The 26,999-nt window shown below is 27.9% G+C and overlaps 2 protein-coding genes across 2 annotated transcripts; one reads left to right on the forward strand and one right to left on the reverse strand.

The window, feature by feature from the left end:
• The first annotated feature begins 13,161 nt into the window (after positions 1 to 13,161).
• Positions 13,162 to 14,903, forward strand: LOC145839112 (uncharacterized). Its single transcript, XM_082946722.1, has 5 exons — positions 13,162 to 13,350; positions 13,526 to 13,726; positions 14,105 to 14,227; positions 14,454 to 14,646; positions 14,854 to 14,903. Exons 1-5 carry the CDS (start codon positions 13,162 to 13,164, stop codon positions 14,901 to 14,903), a joined length of 756 nt encoding a protein of 251 aa, XP_082802848.1.
• A 6,676-nt stretch (positions 14,904 to 21,579) lies between these two features.
• Positions 21,580 to 24,946, reverse strand: LOC145839113 (digestive cysteine proteinase 2-like). Its single transcript, XM_082946723.1, has 8 exons — positions 24,850 to 24,946; positions 24,228 to 24,370; positions 23,698 to 23,889; positions 23,175 to 23,265; positions 22,797 to 22,894; positions 22,300 to 22,465; positions 21,848 to 21,959; positions 21,580 to 21,679 (listed from the first exon to the last, which is right to left on the reverse strand). Exons 1-8 carry the CDS (start codon positions 24,944 to 24,946, stop codon positions 21,580 to 21,582), a joined length of 999 nt encoding a protein of 332 aa, XP_082802849.1.
• Between the last annotated feature and the right edge of the window lie 2,053 nt (positions 24,947 to 26,999).

A 26,999-nucleotide genomic window follows, 5' to 3' on the forward strand; every position in this document is an offset into this window, starting at 1 on the left:
CAGTGTGTTATGTCTTTGATCATAGTGGGCCAGTAGTAGTCTTTTGCAATGGCCTCGATTGTTTTCTCTATGCCCAAGTGCAATCTATCATGAGCCATGTTGAATACTCTTAGGCGCAAGGCTTCGGGAAGAATCACTCGTTTATTGCCTTCCTCTATCACCACTGCTAATTTTTCTGGTTCTAGATATTCAATTCTTTTATCCATTTTACGTACATTATCCATTAACCCTGATTCCTTAGCTTGTAATGTCGCAATTGCTTTCTTATTTATTTTTTTAGAACTAATTGCCTCTGTATCTGTGTTTTTTTCTTCCGAGCTAAAACAATCTGAGTTTATGAGTGGGTCTTCGTCAATAATACTGTAATCATCTGACTCACTGTCACTTTTATTCGACTCAGACGTGTACACATAATCTGAATCCTCTTTGCATACTTTCACATACATCGCCGTGCTTTGTGGTGGTCTACTCAAGCTATCGGCCACCACGTTTTTTATACCGTCAATATGTTTTACTGTTGGATTAAACTCTTTTATAGCACATATCCAACGTTGTTCCGCAGGAGATTGGTTAGCCACCTCATTTGTAATGGCCCTTTCTACTGATCTACTGTCAGTTCTAATAATTGTGGGCTACCGATGTTGGTGACCCAACATCTAAAGCCTCAGTTTGGTCAGAGTGACTTACTGTGGGCAGATAGTCAGCCTGACCTTTTTGTTCAGACTTTTCCTGCAAGCGGGGTGACCTTCTAACAGGCTTATTTTCAGGACCCGCTGCAGGCAACTTATCATTAATATTCTCTAAGTTGGACATAGTACTATAACTTATTTATAAGTGCTAATTTGTAATTATCAGTGGAAAATATATATAAAACACTTAAAGCTAATCTAGGCTATTTTATATAAATCAAACAGACAGTTTTAAGTGATGACTCTTTATATAAAACAAAACAAGAAATAATAGCATATACAAAATTATAAAATACTATGACAAACTTTTTAGAAACTACAATCTATTTAAATTTCTTCAAAAGACTTTAAACAATAAACTAAAAATTAAATAAAACTTTTAGTAAAGAAGAAACTGTAAAAGAATAAATTATTAACTATAAACCTGGCTTAAATATTAAAACAATTAAATACCAGTTAAAATGTTCACTTTTAATACAAAACAATACTTACAATACACAATCACAATTCAATACAAGGTAGTTCCAGCTGCACACCAACTCACCAACTGCTTACAAATACACTGACTGTCATTTTCTGATATTTAGTTGCATCAGAATTAGTTTGAAACACGTCAGATGATTCTCATTGGCTGGTGCAATGAAGCGTGTCAAACTCAAAATATTCTCTGAGCTCAACTTTGAATAATGAATAATGCACGTATTCATTACACTATCTTCTGTAGTCCTTTTTTTTGAAGAGGATTATCACTCTATCCTCTGCTTGCCTCCTGCTAGAAGAATTCTAAGGTGATGTTCACCTAAATCTAATTGGTAAACAGCAAAAAAAACAAAATAAAAGGAACAGTGTAAAGAACAAATAAATTCAAAATAGTCATGAACTAATTTAAAAATCAAACTTAAGTAGAATATTAATAGGAGAGAGAAAAATTAAGTATTTGGTTTTCACATAATAAAAAAATTTTATATAATAACATAAATTTTATCAGAATAACTAACTCAGTAAAAAAAATCTTAGACAACATGGTAAAATAAAAAAATGGTGTCAACATAATAGTATTGCACAATAAATAAAATGAAATATCAATAAATTTACAGTTACAATTCCAAATATTATTTTTACTATAAATAGATAAACAACTCTTAATCAAAATTTTAAACTCAAAAAAAATCTTTGGCAATATAGTATCAATTGGTATTAGAATCAAAATTTTTTCACAAAAAAAAAAAACATATGTTTAGTCATACAGAATCATCACTCAACTGTCATGCCTAACTTAACCCTAGAATACAAAGAACTTTAAGTCAGCCTTTCTAAAACTTTATTTCTTAATTTGTCAATTTTAAGTTTAATATTTTCAACATGTTCTTCAATTTTTAGACCTTCTTTAATCAACTCATCTTTTTCTGAAATTAATTTCAGAATCTCACTCTGAGGTTTAACCTGTTCATTTTTATTGCTATTAGGTTGATAGCCTGTAGAGTTAACTTTTAATAAATCATTTTGAGAATTAGTATGGGTGCTTTCTTTTGAAAATTGTCTATCATCAGTTACTTCAACCTTATGGGTTAATTGGTGGTTGTGTTTTACCTTACAACTGTTTTGCTCTTCTCTCTGCTGTTTGTCTCTTACTTTACAATCACTGACAAAATGACATTTTAGTTGAGGCCTCTGTTGCCTGTTAAACCTCTGGTTATAGCTTGGCCACCTGTCTTGGGCATATTTGGAACCTTTAACTGGTTTGTTATTAGGACCTGTTACATTCACAGCCTGTGGTAAATTTCTTTTACTCATTACAACATTAAATTGAACAGCCTCACCTTGTGCAAGTGACCTTATAAACTTGTTCGGGTTGTTTTTACTAATTTCAGTGTGATGAACAAAAACATCACTGTCCTTATTATCACAATGAATGAATCCATAGCCCTTTTTAACATTAAACCACACAACTCGGCCTGTTACTCCATATGCTGTAATTTTTCTGGGAGCTTTAGGTTTAAATTTTTGTGCCTTTCTGGTTGAATGTACTGAATTAATTTTAGTCATTGCAAATTTACAGTGTTTTACTGTTCTGTTATTACCTTCATGTGGTGAAGTATTTTGGTTTTGATAGCCTTCATTTTGTTTGTTGTCATAGTGGTTTCTGTCATTATTTCTACATTGGTTGTCTCCCAGCCTATAGTACTCTTGATTAGGGTGGTTACTACTGTGGTTATTATAAAAAAAATTTTGATTTTGCTGCCAACCTACATTATTGTGACTCTTATTTCTGTACCTACCATAGTATGGTTTGTGAGGTTCATATGAAATATTTTTGACTTGTTCACAAACTTTCTGTTCTTCAATGTTGCATATTGATTCAGCCCGTCTTAAGAACTCATTATAACCAAGCCCAAAACATTCTTTAATTTTCTTTTTCAGATTATCTGGGGCATGTACATACATAAAATATTTAATTCTGTCTTCCTCAGCTGCTCTTGCCCATTGTTTGGCTGACAGAAACAAGTTTTGAAATTTTACTGGTCCCGACCATGATGGGCTCACACCTAAGATTCGAGGCAACTTACTGCCTTTGCCTTCTAAAAATTTAAACAAATTGTAGTATGTTCGGTCCTCATCATAAGCTTCAACAAAGTCTATTATGTCAGCACGCGGCCAGATTCTTTGAAGAATTTCAAACTTTTCTGTATCATCAGTGATGCCATAAGTACTACACCTATCCTCAAAAAATCTTAACTCAATAACAGGGTCCCTTATGGCTTCAATCTGGGGAAAAAGTTTGCAGTTCTCTAAAGTCCTTTGTTTCAGACTGATGTTATGTGTAGCCCCTACAGTGTTGGAAGAAGTATATACAGGACTGCTGTCACTATAACTTATCTTACTTTGGAATTTGTTTTGACCTTCATCTAATCTATTATAAATAGAATTTAATTCCTTTTTTAAGATGGCCTTCTTTTCTAAAATTTTAGCTTGGGCTACTAGCTTTGTGAGTTTCTCTATCTCCAAGTCTTCCACTTCTAGTGCACTTTCATAATCTAAAGCCTGCTGCTGCCTATTGGTGCTTACCTTACTTTCATTTTCAATTCTGTAGGGCCCAATTTTATTACAAGTGTTTTGTATCTTATTTTCCTCAAACTCTGACTTATTTAACTGTTGGTTAAAGGATTGGTAGTTCTCACTACTTCCGAGGACGCCATTGTGGGCTACCGATGTTGGTGACCCAACATCTAAAGCCTCAGTTTGGTCAGAGTGACTTACTGTGGGCAGATAGTCAGCCTGACCTTTTTGTTCAGACTTTTCCTGCAAGCGGGGTGACCTTCTAACAGGCTTATTTTCAGGACCCGCTGCAGGCAACTTATCATTAATATTCTCTAAGTTGGACATAGTACTATAACTTATTTATAAGTGCTAATTTGTAATTATCAGTGGAAAATATATATAAAACACTTAAAGCTAATCTAGGCTATTTTATATAAATCAAACAGACAGTTTTAAGTGATGACTCTTTATATAAAACAAAACAAGAAATAATAGCATATACAAAACTATAAATTACTATGACAAACTTTTTAGAAACTACAATCTATTTAAATCTCTTTAAAAGACTTTAAACAATAAACTAAAAATTAAATAAAACTTTTAGTAAAGAAGAAACTGTAAAAGAATAAACTATTAACTATAAACCTGGCTTAAATATTAAAACAATTAAATACCAGTTAAAATATTCACTTTTAACACAAAACAATACTTACAATACACAATCACAAATCAAGTTCAATATGTTGTTGCTTCCAGCTGCACACCAACTCACCAACTGCTTACAAATACACTGACTGTCATTTTCTGATATTTAGTTGCATCAGAATTAGTTTGAAACACGTCAGATGATTCTCATTGGCTGGTGCAATGAAGCGTGTCAAACTCAAAATATTCTCTGAGCTCAACTTTGAATAATGAATAATGCACGTATTCATTACACTATCTTCTTCTAATAAAGTGACGATTCTCTTTCAACAGTGGAGAAGAGGAAGTGTAACAGGATATCAAGTTGCACTTGATTACTGTTTAGATTTGGTTGGAAGTTTTGAGCTAAAAGTTCATCCAAGCGTTAAGAGAGAGCTCGCAAGGTTAAGTTTTATACTGATGCAAGTTTAATACAGTTGACAAAAAGAGAAAATAAAGTGCAGAAAGAAACCCTGATGCAACATTGAGTTAGGGAATGTTATATAAAAGCTGATACAACAGATAGATGGGGAGATTCTAGCCACAGCCTGCTGCAGTAAACGTGATAATGAAGAATAGACATTTATATTGTTTTCTTGTTTTATATAAAGTGTTTTTTGATTAGTATTATTTTTATAAGTATTCCTTATTTACATTCTAAGTAGTTAAATTGTATTTTGTTTCATACATTCTTAAAGTATATTCTTGCTAGATTAAATCTTGTGTAAAGGTTTTGACCACATTTAAAGTGTTTTCTAAATTTGATGTTCTTTATATATTTGTTAGTGTTTGCAATTGTTCTTTATATAAAATATGTTAACTCATGTCATGCCTAGTTTTATATAGAGTAGCCTAAGTATTATTAATATCATTATTTAGTATAAGTTAAGTTTAGTATTAAAGGTACCTACATCTGTAGGCTACAATTGGCGTCCTCGTTTAAAGAATAACCAGTCTTTTAAATAACAGTTAAATATTACCAAGTCACTATTTTACCCAAATAAGTTTTATTAGTGTATTACCTTTTATTTTGAAAGCAGTATTTATAACAATTATATCTCACATTCCTATATTTTTGTTATTTTTTTTATATACTGCATTTTATTTAGTAGCAGATTTAGAGAAATTTTACAACAAATTGTGCATTTAATTTTTAAGAAGCAATACTTACATTTACCATATGCCCATTTAAAAGCCTTTGAGTTTGTACCTATAACCAGAATGAATAGGGGGTTAGGAAAACTAATAAATCAAAATTGAACTGACTAAATTATTGTCCAAAAAGGCAAAGTAGAACTGACAAAGTTTAGTCCAAAAACTCAAAGTAGAACTGATAAATTTTGAGTCAACAAAGTCAAAACTGCACTGACAAAATTATTGTCCAAAAAGTCAAAGTAGTTGTGACAAAATTATGAACAAAAAGTCAAAACTGCACTGACAAAATTGTTGTCCAAAAAGTCAAAGTAGTTGTGACAAAATTATGAACAAAAAGTCAAAACTGCACTGACAAAATTATTGTCCAAAAAGTCAAAGTAGTTGTGACAAAATTATGAACAAAAAGTCAAAATTGAACTGACAAAATATTATTCCAAACAGTCAAAGTAGGTCTAACAAAATTTAGTACAAAAAGTCAAAATGTAACTGACATAATTATTGTCCAAAAAGTCAAAGTTGATCTGACAAATTTTAGTCAGAAAGTCAAAATAAAAAAAACTAATAAGGTATAAGTTTAAATAAGTCTTAAAAGTGGTGACCAATTTTATTTGAAAGTGAGTGATATTAGATTTATCTAAGGCTCTTAAATCTTAATAGCACGATAAAAAAAGAAAATATTTATAAATAACTAAGACAGCAAAGACCAGTAACATGCTGAAAATTTTTGGAGTTTGTATTATAGGGGTTTGCATAGGCATGACATTTGAGTGGTTTTTTTGTATTTTTGTAATTTACCTGTTTTTCAATACTGCAATCTTTATAGTAGAATGTGACTCATGTTTAATATTGTTTTTGAAGTTAAACAAATTGTTGAAGCTAGTAAAAAACATTAACTTTTTTTTTTTTTTGATTATCAAAAGTATAAAAAATTAAGATCTAAATTACCATTTGTTAAAAATAGTTTAATTGTTTTATTTTCTAATTTGCTTTAAATCTTGTATGGAAAACATGAGTAGTTTTGAGACCAATTCAAATTTTTAAATGTGTAAATTTTATTTGTTCATGAAGAAAGGGTGTTTTTTATCTTCCAACAAAAAGGCAGAGGAGAAGTAGAGTGACGATTCTCTTTCAACAGTGGAGAAGAGGAAGTGTAACAGGATATCAAGTTGCACTTGATTACTGTTTAGATTTGGTTGGAAGTTTTGAGCTAAAAGTTCATCCAAGCGTTAAGAGAGAGCTCGCAAGGTTAAGTTTTATACTGATGCAAGTTTAATACAGTTGACAAAAAGAGAAAATAAAGTGCAGAAAGAAACCCTGATGCAACATTGAGTTAGGGAATGTTATATATAAGCTGATACAACAGATAGATGGGGAGATTCTAGCCACAGCCTGCTGCAGTAAACGTGATAATGAAGAATAGACATTTATATTGTTTTCTTGTTTTATATAAAGTGTTTTTTGATTAGTATTATTTTTATAAGTATTCCTTATTTACATTCTAAGTAGTTAAATTGTATTTTGTTTCATACATTCTTAAAGTATATTCTTGCTAGATTAAATCTTGTGTAAAGGTTTTGACCACATTTAAAGTGTTTTCTAAATTTGATGTTCTTTATATATTTGTTAGTGTTTGCAATTGTTCTTTATATAAAATATGTTAACTCATGTCATGCCTAGTTTTATATAGAGTAGCTTAAGTATTATTAGTATCATTATTTAGTATAAGTTAAGTTTAGTATTAAAGGTACCTACATATGAAGGCTACAAAATATCCATATCACATTAAAAAACTATATTAGGAAAAACTTGTTTTGTAGAAAGAAAGTAAGACAAATAAACCATTTTCTAAACATTATAAAAATAAGTAAATACCTCTAATTTTAAAAAGTTGTATAGTTACGTAAATTCTTAACTTAGATTAAGTACTGCAATACCCCTTTTATTTGACAAGAATTTAGATAAAACTTTAACCTTAAATTTGAAATAGCCTCACTTTCTTTAGCTTATTTAACATGAAAAGAGCTGTTTATTTGTATGCATCAAATTAAACAACTAAAAACAAAATAAAAATACTAAATATAGATAAAAAAAACCTGCTAGTTCTTTTCATTAACCATTTATAATTATCATGCATAAAACATTATTTAATATGATAAACGTATATGATAAGAATAGCAAAGAAAATAACCCGATTAAATTTTATTCAAGTTAGTTTGACTAAATGACATACTTAACTTTATGATTGTATTTGTACTTTAGCGTATGTGAAAAATTTGAAAAATAGTATACTAAATATTTTTCTACTTTTTAAATTTTCATTTAATAGCATAAAGTTGGTTTGTACTATAAATTTTATTAACAAAAAATAGTTATTAAAAACAAAATAAACAAGATAACTTTTAACTTAGCACGACATAGTAAAACAGAATAAAGTTTTTAAACAAAAATGCTGTAAACAAAATAACTTAAGAAAAATCATCCAAAAAATTAGTTGCATTTGATTTAAGGACACACTCAATCACTTCTTGTTGAAAACCTCCAAAATCAAAGCTACAATCACTATTACTAATACAATCGGTAGTACAAAAACCGCGAAAAACCTTATTAACAGTATAAACAAATACAGCTAGAACAACGGACAAAGCGAGTCTTAGGTAAAAAGTAAATTTACTTTCGAAGTCTGATACCATTAGTTGCTTAGGAACCTTGTGTTGGTTTGCTTTTTTTATGGGAGAATTTGAAGCTGCAACATCAGAAAAGCGTTCATCGATCAGCCATGGTGGTAAAACTTCACCGGTAACACGGCTGGTGTTTTGATCATCAACTTTAGTCGGACTTCCAACTGCGGGTGTTGTTTCCGGAGAAGAGTTTTCGGTCACATAAGAACTCTTGGAACTGTGACCTTCATCAGATGAGATGTTTTTCACAAGTCGTGAAAAATCTAATGTGTCAATCTCATTTATTTTCTTGTTCATTTCTAAAACTACCGCTCTCCGTTGACGGTGTATACCAGCTTTAGTGGATAGATCAACCGGTTTAGAACGAAAAACAGGAAGGAAGTTCCGATTTCTACTAGTCGAAGGGATATTAACAGGGCTAGAAGTTTTTTTAAAATTAAGTTTTTCTTCAGCAATATCCAACTGAATCATTTTAATATTAGCTTCTGTTTTGGCAAGATTAATTTTTTTATTTTTAAAACGAACTGAATCAATCTTACCATGACGTTTTGCAGCATTCATAGATTTTTTTATTTGCTTTTCCAACTTTAACTTTTTCCTTTTCAATTCTGACATATCTGGTGAGCCTTCAAGCGATCTACCAGCTGTTACAACTTTAACGAATTTCTTAGTTTCAGCTTTCAGTGGTTTATTACTCTCAGGATCTCCTGATCTGGCAGTCTCTGAATAGTTGTTGTTAATTGGATTGTCTCCGGCATTAGAAGGTAGGGCACTAGTTTGCGGATCACTATTCTCAAATGATTTGTTTTCATCAACGGATGTAGGACTTGGGTTGCTGGTGACATTTTGTACAACTGGATCGTTTTCAACAGCCACATTATTTTCACTTTCAAAACTTTCAGCAGATTTCAGTTGGTTTTCACCTGACATGACGACTTCAACTTGACTACAAAGAGCTGTAAAAAAAATGTTATAACTTTAAAAAATTAAAAATTTGAAATCAATGGTTAAATTTATTTGCTCAACTTGAATATGAGGCCTTTTACTGAGTAAAATCCAATTTTTATGACTATAAGAAAATTAACGTCTTTAAAAACTGTAAATTTTACAACAAGCTACAATGTAAAGAAGTCTATTTTTGCAAAATTCCTATGAAAACTATCAGTATTAAAGTTTAAGTACTAAGCTGTAAACATATGTAAAATAATCTACATGAAATATTATTGAAACTAAAATAAAATGACAAATATTTGTAAACTTTATCAATATTTTTAAGCTTTTGAACTATTTAGTTTATTTATTCAACAAGCTAAAATATACTTTATATTAATCTAACTAATAATTACATTACACTCTAAATTGATAAAAAAAAAAACCAGGGAAGATAATAAAATTAACACTACTATTTAAACTAACAAGTTTTTTAAACATATATTAAAAAAAAAAACTAATATTTTTACAATTAATTACAATACATAATATTAAGAGACTTCTTTGTTGAAAAGCTTATAGACATTCAAAATTTTGTTAATTAAAATAAATGCTCAGGAATGAATATTAACCTGTAAATTTTGAATTTATTTATTTTTTCTTTTTTATGGTAAAAAAAAAAACTAAATTTATGCCTGAAATCTTAAAACATAATCACATTGCATTAAATAAAAAAATATCGAAATAACATGATGCTATTACATAATATTTATAACCTTTGTTTGGTTAGCTTTCTTAATATATGTAGATGTTAATTACTTGTACTCAACAAGGTAATAATTAATTAACACTTGTGGAAATTACCTAATAAATTTAATTATAAAAACAAATAAACTACTATTAACATGAAACTCTAATAAGATTTTAACAAAGTGGACATTTTCGGAATCATTAGTCTTATAACCTTCGAAGCTAAGTCTAAAATATATCGTTAATTACGATCTAATTTACTAAGTACTAACTATACAACATATTAAATAAAAAATTTAAATTCATAAATAAACATTAGTAAGTATGACTTCATTTCTCCGGACCTGAGCAAAACTGCATGTCAAAACTTAAACTAATGTATATTTTTTTGAATGAGTTTCACACATAGCATAAATAAATTTTGAAAATTTTCAACAGTCGTTGATTAATTTATTATTTTTATAAATGTGTTAATGTTAGTATGATGTAAGCTGATCATTATTTAGTTATAATTCTTTATATCTAAACTAACAGGCAATTAACAATTAATCTAATATTTTTTAATAAACATTTAATTTAATCGCATTTAAAAACTAAGGTTTAATTCATTTTTTAGTTATATTTAACTATTATTGTTTGTAAAAATATATATTTATTTAGTTATAACATTAATAACCAAATTATACAGTTTTTATAGTCAAAATATACTTATTAACTGTGTTTATTTTTTATATTAAAGCAGATTATTGCACGTCTTTTGACATGATTTATTTGTTCAATATTCTAGCTTTGGTTTTATATTTTACTAAAAACTAACATATCAATTTAAAGCTATTTAGCCACGACATCAAAACAATAATGTTTAAACATTTAACTTTATTCAGAATTCAACATATAATACTTTACATTGTTTTGTTCTAAAATATACTTTAAGTATACTTATGTTTAATTCTATAAATGTTTAATAACTAAATTTGTAATTTTAACAGTTAAATCAAATATTTTTAACCTTCGTTTCATTCTTAAGTATTTATTTACCAATTGTTAGCACTATCAAAAAATATATATATATAAAACTCAGCTGTTTAGTTTTTAGTATTTTTAAATCTTTTCTCTAACCTATAATTTATTTTTTCTTAAAGTTTTAACCAAATTCAATCACAAACACTATCTGCAATTTTAATTGATATACTTGATTAAAACTTTTTAGAACTTGTTTTAAACTTTTAACTTGTTTTGTTTTATATTAAACTTTTAGCCAATAATTAATGTCTACTACTAATTTTTGCATGAATCAATAGTTTTTTTTTTCCATTCTATTTATTTATATTCTTGTGATTTTTTAGCGAGACACTACTGTTTATAAATTTAAAATTATATTGATAAGTAAACTAAAAAGTGTAATAAATATTTTAAAATAATATTTCAAATGTATACATTTGTTTATGTTCTACCAAACAATCGTTTTAACACTTTAATAGACATTTCAATCATTTATAAAAGTCATTATTGAAAACATTTTTAAATAAAACTGTTTTTCTAAAAAAGTCAAGTATGTGCTACCTCAGTTTGCAAATCAAACAAAATATTAAAAAATAGTCAAATTTTTTTATTAAAATCTTTTATTAATTGACAAGTATTTTCCTTAGTTTTATTTTTTCTAAATTTTCTCATATCATAATATATGTCGAGCCAGGAGTTAAAATGCTTAAATCTTGAATATTGAACTTAATGTTTATCGGTTTTGTTTTCAAGTAAGTTTATATTCAAAGTTTCAACAGTAGAAAACAATATTCGGTATTTCTATTTCAGCTAATTTCTAAAAATAATGCATAAAAATTCATAAAAAAGCGTCTTCGGCAGGTATTGAACCTTTCTAACTAAAACCAATTAGGTTTATATTTAATCGCCTAAAAACTTGGCCATTATAAGTTATGTAAATTTTTTAATATTTTAAATTATGTTTTATTTTTTCCACGTAACTGAACTAAAAATGTTTAGGTTTTTTTGTATAGTATAAGTTTTACTTAAATGATTTTGAAAAGCTCAATAAAAATAATAACAATATACAAACTTTATTGGATAGTTTTATTTGCACAAGAATTAAAAAAAACATTGTAAAAAACTTGATAGGTTTAAAAAAAAGTCAAAATATGTTTGAAGCCATTGAAAGTTCATTGTAGATTCATTTAATCGTTTGTTCATGTACACCTGAAATATTACTTTCGTCAAGCTTCTAATAAAACTATTTTAGTTAGTCAATTAAATAAAAGTTATTAAAATAAGTTTTTCAGTAATTTTGTTCTTAAAAATGATTTAACTAATTTCTAATGAAACTTTGTGTCTTAGAACTAAAAAAAATAAAACTAAAAAATCATGTTTTAACTACAAGTTATCATTTATTAAAAACAAAAAAGCCACAAAAATGATTGTTTAATAAAGCTATTTAACATGTTTGAAACTTTATTTTTTTACTAGAGGTATCAAACACTACCTAAGAAAACCAAACAAAAAGCTAAGTAGACTTTTATAAAAACTCTTTTAAAATAATTTTTGTCTCAATAAAGTACAAAATATTTTACTAATAACAAAAAATGTTAAAAATTTTATTACACTTTTTTCAAAAAGTAAACGAAAGAAAATATTTATTAGAATGATAGTTAAATAGATTCTAAATAGATTTGATTAGTTTTACAATAGACTTAAATGTTTTTTTACAGTTTATCAATAAACTAAACACTAACCGAGTTAATATGACATCACAATGATTTAAACAAGCGGGTATGATGCTTGAGTGGCGATACCGCAGTTGTTTTGCATATCACGTGACATCTTGATGTATTCCTTCTCACCTCAAGATGATCTCCAACTTAGAAATTGTTTAAATTGGACTTTGCACTTATAAAAACCTTTTATATTTTTACATTTTATACCTCTTTATTGTTAATCACTTTATGTTTTTAATAGAATAAGTCTTAATTTCTTCCAAAATTATAAAACTACATATAACTTTTCACAATATAAGTTTAAACGTTTTTAACAAAAGATCCTAGCTCAACAGGTTCACTGGAATAAATAATAATAACAAATTACACAGTTTCGTTCAGTAATGTAATAAAAGAAGGATACTGTATAATTTGTTATTGTTAAAAATACATACACTCATTTTTCAGATTTATCTTACCTGTTCTTGAAAATCCCGAAGTTTTGCAGCAGGCGAACAGGTCGAACAGAAGATGCTCACCGCTTCGGAGCACGACAGGAGGGTGCTGCAGGAGAGGCTGCAGTCGAACAGGCAGCAGGCGCAGGAGCTGAAGAAGCAGAACGCGCAACTGAGCGAGAGGCTGCGTTCGACTGTCCACGAGCTGAAGGACTGCGAGGTGCGGAGGACCGAGGTCGAGACTCAACTGAAGGATCTGCAGCAGGTTGGAACAATTTTAAATTGTTTTTGTACAGTTTTTGTATGATTTGAATTTAAAATTTTTAAAATAACTACGGCTAAACATGACGTTTGATTTACTTTTATAATTTATTTTTTGACTTGTTTACTTTTGTAAATTATCTTAAATTTGTTGTGGAAGACAGCTACAATACTTGAAGGTTTGCGACAAGCGCCAGGAAGCGGAACAGTCGGCATTAGTGAGGATCCAGAAATTGCAGGAGGAGAAGAGGATCTTGCAGGAGAGGATCACGGGACTTCAGAGGGCGATCGCACAGCTGGACAGCGAGAAGAGAGAAACTCAGAGGGGAGCAGTCAGACTGGAGAAGGACAAGAACGCGCTGCAGAAGACACTTGATAAAGTTTGTAAACACGTCAAAGATACTTTACAAAGTGTTTAAATTAGGGTACTTTGCGTTTTTTAAATTTAATGTTGTCAAGTGTGTATGTTTAGTGGTATATTTTGATTTAATTTTATATTCCTTACTATAAAGAAAAGCTGATTGAAATAGATTGTTTCAAAATAAATTACAAATACATTTTTATTCATTTTGTCATAAAATTTATACAATACTAGAAAAATTACGTTTTTAGATATGCTTTTAACGAGTTGTTAATTAAAGTTAATGCCTAAAAGTCTAATTGGTCAGATAAATAATCTTTTCGATTGTGTTACTTTTACTATATAATTAGCTTCGAGTTAATTTTATTTAAAATTTTATTATAAACAATTCTAAAAGGTTGAGAGAGAACGATTGAAGACTGAAGAGGAGTCGATGAGACTTGTTAAGGACAGAGGAGTTTTGGATAGATCTTGCAGAGACCTTGAATGTGAATTAGAAGATGCTAGAAAGACTATACAAGTAATAATATTTAATTTTGATTTGTTATCTAACAAATCAATCAAGTAGTTTCAGCTATTGAGTTAATTTTATTCAAACTTTTTATCTTAAAATACTTTAAAGTTAATGACATTTAATGGTTAAATACCTTCAATAACACGTAAATATGTCTAAAAACCACAAAAAATAAAATGAAGCTAGATAAAATTCATATTCAACCACATAACACCAACAAACCTTTTAACAGGTGATGCAGCAGCAGTTGTCGGACACAGAGCAGGCGAACGCCAAGAGGCTGATCGAAATCACCACCAGGCACCGGCAGGAGTCGGAACTGGAGATCGAGAGGCTGAGGACGGCTCAGATTCAGTCGGAACGAACACTTGAGGCGCGCGAGAGAGCTCACCGGCAGCGCGTCAAGGGACTGGAAGAACAAGTAAGTTGTGACGTCACATTAGTTGATTACTTTTATTGTTTACTTCACAAAATAAGTTATGTGCTGTTGTTTATTCTTTCTTATAGCTTTTCAAAACCATTAATGAAGAGTTTTTTTTTTATAAGCTTAGATATTATATAAAACTTTATTTATATATCACGTAGTTTGTAAATAAAATCTGTTTTTAAACAAATATTTTTTTTACAGGCAGACACCTTGAAAGAGCAGTTGAGTCAAGAAATTAGGAGAAGGAGACACTGAACAAAAACAAAGTAAAAGTTATTCATTGTACAAGCGAGGGCTGCTTACTAGAATCAAAATCTTACATGTCTTGCTTGTCGAAAGAACTACTTTGAAATTAGCTTGTTTAAAATACTTTTAGTTGTTCTAAGTTTCAATTTAACGAATTGTTTTTCTGAAGACTGTATTTTTTACGCTGTGTGTTTTTTTACTGTGGATATTTTACGTCTATATTAAAGGATTTATTACGTCACTACATCTGTAATATGACGTCACGAAACACTAATTAACGAAGCTGTCGATACTAGCTTTCAGGCTGTGATAAAGTTGACCTCAACTAACATATCTTTTTTTACTTTTTACATTACTTTCACCTTTTCAAACCGTTTTTAGCACTGTGTTTATTTTATTTTTGTACTTTTTTAGCTTTTTAACGTTTTAGTTCTATTTTTATTGTCTTCTTTAACTAAAAAATTCTATAAATTTTTTTATAGACGATTTCAGTAGCTTTTTTATCTACCGTAGTTTCTGTAAATTTTCTAATTGGTAGTTATAGCTGTTATTTTTTTTTGCCTAATTTAACTTTCTGCGCTAACTGAATGAAAAATTTCCCAAAATTGTTTTCCGTCCTCTAACTTCACTTTTATTTTTTGCAGACAAGTACTTTCTCTTATAGTTACTTTTTAAAACTTTCAATGTCGTATAATTACTTAGAAGTTGTTTTTTTTTGTCGCAAATATTTAAATTTTTAATAAAGTTTGTAACAAGTACCTATTGTAGTTTTATATAACTACCGTTAGTAATATTTTAATAAGAAAATAAATTTAAAATATTTTTTAATTTCAGAGTAAAGTTTTAAATACAAAAGGAAGTATACTTTAAAAACACCCTAATCTTCTAATAATCTTTTTAGTTAAAAAACTTTACCGTAAGATATTAATGTTATGATTAATTTTTTACAATAGTTCTATTACAAAAATGTATAAATGTAGTTTTGTAAGTGTAATAGTAAACCGAGCAGAAGTTTTTATTCCACACAATACTAAAATATTAGTATTTCCTTAGTCATTTTTAATACCAAAAAACATGTCGTTAATTTCATTGTTATCTAAAAATAGTGCGTTAATAAATCTTGATGGCAAGCACAACTATTAGACTCATAAATAAAGAGTGTGCCTTTTTGAAACTTTCTAAATTGTGTAGAAAGTATTTAGAATACAGAAATGGAACTTCTTAACTTACCTTTATTTCGATACAATAATAATAAATTATATTAGATATACAGCTCTGAATAAAATTCCGTAAATTTTACGAAGTTTTAATATTATAAAACCTAGCATTATTTTCTACTTACAATGAAGGTTGATCGATAAAATAACATAATCACAACTCCTTAGGGTTACCGTACTACTTACATACTTTATTAATTAAAATTCTGCTAGTTTTAAAGTTCACTGATGAAGGACGGTTGTCCGAAATTAATTTGAACAAAAGTTGCAATAAACTGGTAGATTTTTAAACTATCGTTAATTTATTTTTGTATCTACTGATGCAGGGGAAAAATCACTAGTAAAAACAATTGACTTGTGTCCTGGACCGATTTGCGAATTATTTATAAATCTACTCTTAATTATAACGGAAGTTTTAGACTTATTAAGATAATAACATCAATTAATAACTTCAATTTTCTAGCTTATCAACTTATAAAGAACCATTTATTTAAAAGTATCAGATGAAACCAAATATTATGAGAGAAAATACTAAGTGTATGTGAAATCTGTGAGTTCTTTTCATTATAAACCCTTCAACTTTGTTTAACTTTCTACCATGTTGATAATTATTTTACTAGTTTTTTTACTAGATGTTGGTTGACTTTGTTATAAATATCGGATTAATTTATTTTTGAGCTTATTTGAATAACTAATTATTACACTTGTTCGTTGTACTGATGCATTGTGTATAAAATTAAGTATATAATTATTTACCTAATTACAATACAATAAAATGGACTTGGTTTGTTCTATTCAATAAATTTATTAACAGAAAATAGCTATTGAAAACTAAATAAACAAGAAAACTTTAACTTAGCACGACATAGTAAAACAGAATGTTAAACAAAAATGCTGTAAATCAGATAACTTAAGAAAGATAATCCGAAAAATTAGTTGAATTTGAATTAAGGATGCACTTAATCACTTTTTGTTGAAAACCTCCAAAATCAAAATTACAATCACTGTTACAAATATAATCGGAAGAACTAAAACTGCGAAAAACCTTATTAACAGTTTAAACGAATACAGCTAGAACAACGGACAAAGCGAGTCTCAGGTAGAAAGTAAATTCCTTTTCAAAGTTTAATGCGACCACTTCTTGACCAACAATCTTGTAATTAGTTTTCTTTTTATTGGGTGGTTTTGAAGCTGCAACATCAGAAAAACGTTTACCGATCAGCCTTAGTGGTAAAACTTCACCGGTAACACAGCTAGTGTTTTGATCATCAACTTTAGTCGGACTTCCAGTTCCAACTGCTGGTGGTGTTTCCTGAGAAGAATTTTCGTTCGCACAAGAACTCTTGGAACAGTGACCATTTTCAGATGGCTTAGCATACCGTGACATATTCAAAGAGTCCACCTCAACTACTGTCTTGTTCAACTTTGCATAGGAAATCGGTTTAGTTTGAAAACTAGCAGAGGATTCTGGACTGCTACTAGTCGATGGCTCAGCATCTTCAGAAGGGATATTATCAGCACTAGAAGTTGTTGATTTAATTTCCTGATGTTTATCTTTGAAAATTTCAAACCATATACTTTCAATTTGTTTTTCTATCTTGGAAATTTCTAACTTGTTCTTTTCAACAGAACCGTGAGTAAATTTAATAAAAGTTAATGTAGTCTCACCACGAACATATAAAATTTGAAAATCTATATAACTATCTATTTCTTTTTCCAAAATTAACTTTTTATTTCTTAATAGTTTGTATTTAATCAATCGTCCAGATCGTACTTGTTTACGAGATTTTTTAGTTTCAGCGTTCTCTAACTCATTACTTTCAATTAGATTGTTTCTGGCAACAGAAGGCAGGGCACTAGTTTTCGGGTCACTGTTCTCCAATGATTTGTTTTCATCATCGGATGCAGAACCTGGGTTGCTGGTGACATTTTGTATAACTGGATCGTTTTCAACAGCCACATTGTTTTCACTTTCAAAACTTTCATCAGATTTCAGTTGGTTTTCACCTGACATGACGAATTCAACGGGACTAGAAAGAGCTGCAAAAATATAATGTTATTAATTTAAAAGTGAAGATTTGAAAATGTTAAGTTAAATTTGACATTAAGAATACTTATTTTATTTAATTTAATTATGACACCTTTATTTAAATAAAAACCGATTTATAAATTTTTATAACTATAAGAAAATTAATATTATAACTGTTTATTTTCTCAGCTAGTTATATTGTAAAGAAATCTATTTTAGCTAAATTCCTATTAAAACTTATAGTGTTCAAGTTTAAGTATTAAGCTGTAGATATATATAAAAAAAATTATAAAGAAAATTAATTGGAATTCAAATAAAATAGAAAATATTAATAAATATTTTCTACTTCTTTTAAGTTTAAATAATTTAGGGTTTCTGTGTTTAACCAGTTAATAAATATTTTATATTAATGTAACTGATAATTACATTACACTCTATATAAATTTTATAAAAATCAGGGAAGCTAATAAAGCTACTACAATTATTAATCTCTAACAAGTTTTTTTAAACATTTTACAAAACAAAATACAAATGTTATAACTACTGTTTACACAACTAATTACAATATAAAATGTCTAGAAATATCTGTATTAAAAAGTTTACAAATACTCAAAGTTTTGTTCAGTTAATAATGTATTCTGGTATGAGTATTAACCTGTAAATCTCTGTATAAAACCTTAAACATTAAAACAATTGCATTGAATAATAAACTAATGAAAAAAATAATACCACAGCATCACATTTATAACCTTAGCTTGCTTAGATTTCTTAATGATATGTAGATATTAAGTACTTGTACTCAACTAAGTAATAGTCCTTAACACTTGTGTAAATTATCTAAAATATAAGATTATAAAAGCCAATTAAACTATTACTAATGTCAAACTTTAACAAGTTGTTTACAAAACGGACTTTTTCGGCATCATTAGTTTTATAATTTTCGAAGCTAAGTCTGTAATATACCGTTATTTACGATCTAATTCAATATAAAAACATTATAAATAAAATCTTAATAATTAAAAATAAATATTAGTAAGTATGGCTTCATTTTTTCTGATTTGAGCAAAATTAAAAATAAATGTATATACTTCAAAATAAATTTCACACATAACATAAAATGTTTTTTAAGTTTTTTAACATTCGTTGACTAAATTTTTCTTTTGATAAATATGTCAATGTTAATGTAATGTAAACTGGTTATTATTTTTTATTACTTTTTGTATCTAAACTAACATAATTAATATTGGATCTAATATTTGTTTTTAAACTTTTTATTTAACCGTGAATAAAACTGCATTTAAAAACTTAGGTTTAGTACGTTTTAGTAATATTTAATAGTTTTAGTAATATGTTGTTGGTATAAAAGTATATTTATTAATTTATAACATATATAACAAAATTATACAGTTTTTATAGTCTAACTACTAACTTATTAACTGTGTATATATATATTCTTTATTATTACAGCAAATTCTTGCACGTCTTTTAACATGATATTTTTTTCAGCTTTTATAGCTTCGATTTTTTCTTTCACTAAAAACTAACCACGTCATTTCAACTGTTCAGCGACTACATCAAAACAATAATATTTTACCATTTAATTTAATTTATCATTTAATATACATTACTTTACATTGTTTTATCCTAAAATATACTTTAATTATACTAATGTTTAATCCAGTATACTTTTGTTAGTAAAAATTGTAATTTTAGTTGTTAAATCAAATTCTTTTAACTTGTGTTTCAAACTTAAATATTTACTTACCAATTGCTAATATTCACTAGCACTATCTAAAAATTAAAAAAATCACTTTTTTAGTTTCTTAGTTATTTGATCTAAGGCATAATTTATTTTTTCTTTAAGTTTTAACCAAATGTTAACACAAACACTATTTTCAATTTTAATTGAAATTATCTGATTAAAACTTGTTAGTACTCGTTTAAACTTATAACTTGTTTTGTTATATAACCAACTTTTAGCTAATAATTAATATCTATTTACACTATTTTCTACCTGAATCAATTGCTTTTTTTCATTTTACCTATTTTTAATCTTGAGATTATTTAGACAGACACTACTGTTTATGAATTTGCAATTGTATTAATAAGTGAATTAAAAAGTAATTTAAACATTCTAGAACTAATATTTCATACTTACATTTGTTAAAGCTTTTTTTTTGATAGACATACCATCATTTATAAAAATCTTTATTAAAAAAAAATTAAATAAAACTGTATTTCTAAAAAAAAAAGTACGTGCTACCCCACTTTAAAAAACAAATAAAATATTAAAAAATAGTCAAAAATTCGTTTTGAAAACTTTTATTACTTGAAAAGTATTTTCCTAAGTTTTACTTTTAAAAGGTTTCTCATCTCATAAAATATGCTGAGCTAGTAGTAAAAATGCTTCAACCTGGAGTATTGAACTTAATCTAAATAGGTTTTGTTTTTAAGTAAATTTACACTCAAAGCTTTAACAATTGAAAACAATATTAGTTATTTCTAATACAGCTCATTTTTAAATTCATAAAAAAGTGTCTCAGGCAGGTTTTGAACCTTTCAGACTGAACCCAATTTGTAACTAGGTCGTCAGTTAACAGTTAATAGTTAACTGTCAAAAACACTTGTCCATTACAAATAATGTAAATGTTTTAATATTTTGCATTATGTTATATTTTTTCCACGCAATTGAACTTAAAATGCGTACGCTTTAGATAATAATAGCAATAAACAAACGCTGTTGGATAACTTTATTTATACACGAATTAAAAAAACATTGTAAAAAACTCAGTAGGTTTATAACACAGTCTAAATATGTTTGAAACCATTGAAAGTTCATTGTAGATTCATTTAATCGTTTATTGATGTACACCTGAAAAATTACTATCTTCAACCTTTTTGAAAAACTATTTTTATTAGTCAACGAAGTAAGAGTTATTAAAATAAGTTTTTTGATAATTGTGTTCTTAAAAACAATTTAACTAACTTCTAATGAAACTTTGTATCTTACACTAAAATAAATAAAACTAAAAAATTATGTTTTAAAATCAAATTTTAATTTATTAACAATAAAAAAGTTATAAAAATGCTTGTTTAATAAAACTAAACAATATGTTTAAAACTTTAACTTTTTATTAGAGGTATTAAAAAATAACTAAGTGATTAGCAAACCGAACAAAAAGCTGAGTAGACTTTTATAAAAGCTCTTTTAAGAAAATTTTAATTCAAAAAAGTATAATATTGTTTTACTAATTACAAAAACGTGAAAACTTTTTTTCATACTTTATTCAAAAAGTAAACTCGATATAAATATTTATTAGAATTGTAGTTAGATAAATCCTAAATAGATTTGATTAGTTTTACAATAAACTTAATTGATGTTTTTACAGTCTAGCAATAAACTGAAAAACCAACCAAGTAATTACGACGTCACAATGATTTAAACAAGCGGGTATGACGCTTGGGTGGCGATGCCGCAGTTGTTCTGCATATCACGTGACATCTTGATGTATCCCTTCTCACCCCAGGATGATCCCCAACTGTGAAAAAATTATTTTATTAGGAATTTACAGATATGAAAAACCTTTTATATTTTTACTTCTTGATAGTTTTTTGTTGTTAATCGCTTTATGTTTTTAACACAACAAGTCCTAATATATTTCTAAAACTATAAAACTACATATACTCAGTTTTCAGATTTATCTCACCTGTTCTTGACAATCCAAAAGTTTTTCCCGCTTTTTTCATCAGTATCATAACCAACAACAAGCACACCGTGGTCAAGTTGAATTGTGCTGCAGCTTTCTTCGTAGTACACACCTTTAAGTTAAACTTAGTAAGTTTAGGTTTCACTCCAAATATCCAAAGATTACTTTTTGATTTTTTTTAAACAGGCTTGTTACCCAAAATTTAAATCGGGTATCAAACTCTTCACAAGAACTTTAAATTTTGGTTTATTTTCTTTGTCAAACTGTAATCAGCATCAATTTTGTTTTAAATTATAAATCTGATTTGAGTAACCAGTCCTTGTTCTTTTACTTGAAATTTTTTAGCTACTTTCAGCACACATAATCTTTTTTTTTACTTTAATATTTAAAAAGTAGTTAGAGGAACACTTCTGCTTTAAAAATTGCTCAGTTTCACAATTTTTCATACAAACCTCCAGCGTACAATTGGAATGAAATGTGGGAAGCGTCGATGGCAACGGATATGGGTCCCACCTTGGCAACGGCATCCTGCAGGTCTGACTCAGAACCCTCAGGAATATCCACGCACCCCGTCAGGTTGGCAACCACCTTTGTTACGTCATACACGCATTGACCGTTCTGTTTGATCAAATAGTAACTTTATATACACCATATTTAAGTATAAGTCGCATTGCGTATTAGTGTTTAAGAATAAAACTATAGTTAGCAAATAAGTTTATAATTGAAAACATTTTTGAATAATGCTAATTTTAAAAAAGTTTAGCTTTTAGGCATAGGCTCTCTAGTTTCTTCATTAGAATATCAAAATGACCAACTAAAACATTTAAAGCATTTTTTGTTTGTTTATTGTTTTGTAGAACAAAAGAAGTTCAAATATAAACATTTTTTATATCTACTAGCTCACGCTCAAACTTTACATCATCTTTGAAACACTTATAGAATAACATACCACAGCATTGTACGGGTATTCTTCTTCGCTTTCAATTCCGTTCAACTTGATGTATTTGAATGCATCATCCATCATGCCTCCGAAACATCCCAAGTTGCCTGGTTGTATGTTGTTGTTAGTTTCAAAATAACTATCAATAGTAAATGTGTGTTTGTGCTTTGTTTGTAAACTGATTAGGTATTAATTTGTGCTTTATGAATACAACACGTTCATGTTTTACTTATGTTATTGTATTAAACAACAATTCAACGAAATAGTTGTTATATGTTCTTTTTGTGGTAACTAAATTGTGAAACAGATCACATCTGGTCACTAATGTTAATAATAAAGCTTAAAAGCGTGTTATCAATAAATACTATTTAATTTTATCCAAACTACCTTCATCGGCTGAGCAGTCAACTAGTTGCTGTTCTGACAAAGATAAAAGATTTCCTGTTTTCTTGAAATGTTGTCCTTCAAGAGAACCAGTCTGTAGATAAAGCAAAATATTATTCCGATTGACTTAAAAATTTTTTTTAATGCTTTTTAACATCTAAAGTTTTAATATCTAAGTTTTCATATAAAAATTAACAGTAACTTTTTTTAAACTACAAATCTAAGTGATATCTACCAAGTTGTTAACTTTTCAATGTGTCGTATGGTATCTGTTATTTTTAAGTAAAGATAGAAATTGTGGTTTAGATTTATATATAACAACTTATTTATGTTTTTAAAATGTCCTGTTTATTACCGCAAAAAAAGCTTTATCATTGCCACTATATGTATGAAACATTAAACAAAAAAATCAAACAAGAAAAGTAAATTCAATTGAAAAAAAAACATTTTTTTAACATAAAGCACAAGTTTTTAAAAGAAAAACCAATTTTACAGTTTTCTATTTTTACAAATAAATAAAACTAACAGTACTGAAAGCCCAGCAGGATCCGCACTGTCCCTGATCTTTCACGGGTGTGACGTACCCCTCGGCCGCCCAATTGACCTTTTTCGGGGTGGACATGTCCTTGCCGTCCCTCAAGTACACGTTGCTGCAGAAACCTTCGCCCCGAGAACGAGTTTTGGTGCCCAGCAACATCTGGCTCCATTCCTCAGTGTTCTGTGACGTCATAATAGGAAATAGCTAGTGTTTAAAAATAGTAGCCGTTTTCGTCTGCATATAACTTTTTCAAGAATCTATGTTTCCATAGAATTTTTTACAATATACTTTCAAGTTAGCCTGTTTATCTGTAGTTGTTACGACTTTTATATGATTAATAAATCTTTTAAACTTCAATTAATAACAAAATATTTTAAACAGTTGATTAACCGTATTTAAACATGCTTTGTTACTTTCTGAATGAACCGATTAACGTATTGTATCTAATTTATACACCTTAACAATTTATTTTTATTTTTAATAACTACTTCGTACTAACATTATGACGTCACACTAACCAGGTCTGCGTACTTGTTCATGTCCAACGTGTACGTGTGTCTTCCCTGCGCCGCCTCCATGTTGTGACGCGTCACGTAAACGAGGTTCTGCTGCCAGATTTCCTGCCTCCTCGCCTCCTCGTCGCCGCAGGAGTACTGTTTGCCTGTGTGGATTGAAGAAGAGGATGGTGAGAACAAAATAAATGTAATGGACTTACGATAAAAAACCTTTGTAAAAACAGCACTCAATATTGCATAAATATAATGGACAATGTTGGGTAGTAATAACAAGTACAACACCTTTCGTTAAATTTGAAGCTTTACTAGTAGTTGTTTATACATATAATATATATATATATATTTCATTGGGAAAATGCGATTTTGAAAATGATTAATTTTTTAAAATTGCATTTTCCTAATAAATTATTTAAAAGTCCTTCAAGCGGGCTCTGAAGAAAGTGATTAAGTTTAAATAAACACCTTATTTTCTATATATATATATACATATATGTATAAATATATATAACTTAAAAATTAAAGCATTAACCGTGCAAAAAATTCGTAACAGATTTCTAAAAGAGCTTGTTGTATGTATTATTCTAAAAAATCGTTTTATTTATAAATGATAAAACTGATTACAAACCGTGATAATCCTTCCATGAGTTCCACTCCTGTTCAAACAAGAAGCGTGCCTGGGTACAAGTGGCAAAAACCGCCAGTAATGTCAGTGTTAATTTCATTATAAGACAAGTTATAAAACCTATCTAAAATAAGTAAATATTTCGAAACGTACTCAATGAAATAAACCAAAAAAAAAAACAGTTTTAGTCTAAAAAAAAATTTTTTAAATACTAGTTATACTAATGAAACTTTTTTTGAAAGTTTAACAGTTAGTTTTAGACTAAATACTTTTAAATGTATTTTTGAACAACATTGCTACGAATCTTACTAAAATATATTCCATATTTTTAGTTCTTTAGATCGCCGAATCGACTACTTGTGTTTTCAAAATTTTTCGATTAGCTTTTATATATAAAAGTTAGTTTTAAATTATAGTGAATAGGCACAATTTTTTGTTTAGTTAGCTCATCAAATAAACAATTACTAAAATTAAACACATTTGAAAACAATACTTCAAAGAGTCAGGCCACACCAACGACCAATGAAATGATTTGAAATTGTTTTGACCGAGCTTGCAGCTATTGTTAAACACAGCTTGATGTTTGTTTTAGCTGCATAAAGCCAATTTCGGTATTAAAACGTGAATAGGCGATCGCTCGATTGTTGTTTAATTGTCTATAAAACTTGTTTATTGACTTTTAAAAATAAGCTTAGCTGTGTTTTTAATAAATTTAAACTTTTACTTTTATACTCACATAGAAAAATTAAGTTGTTGTTTATTCTAATTTTTCTAGTTTTCTGTATAAAAACTATTAATATGTACTCATAACCTTGTACTTGGTATTTTTAATGATTTATGCCTAGTTTGTAAATCTAAAAAAATGTTTTATAAAAAGTAAGTTCTACAACAAACGCAACGATAGTTTGTATACTTTTTATCTGTAAAAATTTATAAAAAGTAATTTTGGTATGATTGAAAATAACATTAACATTTTTTGAATGTTACCAAACTAAAGCGTAACAAAATTACGACTGCTACGCATACTTTCTACATAGTTTTGTTGATGCAATTTTAAGCAAAAAAATCAAAATACTTTTATTATTTAAAGAGAAGGGATGGTAAACATTTTTTGTCGCTGGGACAGACTTACAGAAAATGTCTAACAAGGACCGGACTCGCAATAAAACATTTTATTGTTTGAGGCGTCTTTTGAATAAATACTATAATACTTAACAATAAATTTTAATTGAGTGAATGTTTTAATTAGCATTAGTAAAAATAAACATCAAATAAAAATGTTTTTTATAAAAAACTCTAGTTTATTTGTAATGCACAAGTTATTATCAAGCTTAAAAACACTTTGCGGACTAAATGTTGCCCAATCGCAATCTAAAACGGACTAAATTTATAAATCTTAAAGAAGACTTGATAAAACATTTTTCAATGTGAGATTATAAATATAAGTTTTTTTTTAAGTTTCTTTTTTAATTTTTACAACTTTTAAATTTAAACGACAAGGTTTTTTTGTTTTATTTTTTACTAGATAATGGTCCGAAGTGTTTACTGATTTTTTTATTCCAGCATAAATTTAATTTAGTTTCAAGCTTTAATAACAGAAACAAAAGTTTCTTAATTCAAATTATAAAGCTAAATAACTTTAAGAAGAAAATATACAAAAAATCTAATTATAAAACACCTGCAGAAACAAGTGTTTTTCCCCAAATATAAAATCAAAAACAAAAAAGCTTAAAACTTATTACTTTTAGCGTATCAATTTTTTTCTTATAAGTTAAAAAGCATTTAAGTAAAAACTTGTTTTAAGCTTGTTAATGTTTATGTTATAAATTAGTTTCAAACTTGAGCTTCTATAAATTAATGACCTAAGATTGAAGTCACAAAACTAATTAAAACAAAAAAAAACACTGATAAGTAATAAGTTACAGTAGTGAAAGTACTTTGAACTAGTTTAAGTATCTAAATAAAAATATGTTTTAAACCAAAACAAGTTTTCTATACTGTTTTAGCGAATGGAGTTTTAACTTTGAAAAACTTAGTATTTAATAACTTTTTTGTAGTAAAAATAATGTCTTCTTCAAATAAGTGGATAAAAAAAATAACACTTTTTAATAATTTTCCTTCAAAATTGATCTTGTGCAGTCTTTTTTAATTCT

Source organism: Thalia democratica, chromosome 6 (assembly GCF_965202585.1).
Source record: "Thalia democratica chromosome 6, ktThaDemo2.hap1.1, whole genome shotgun sequence".
NCBI lineage: Eukaryota > Metazoa > Chordata > Thaliacea > Salpida > Salpidae > Thalia > Thalia democratica.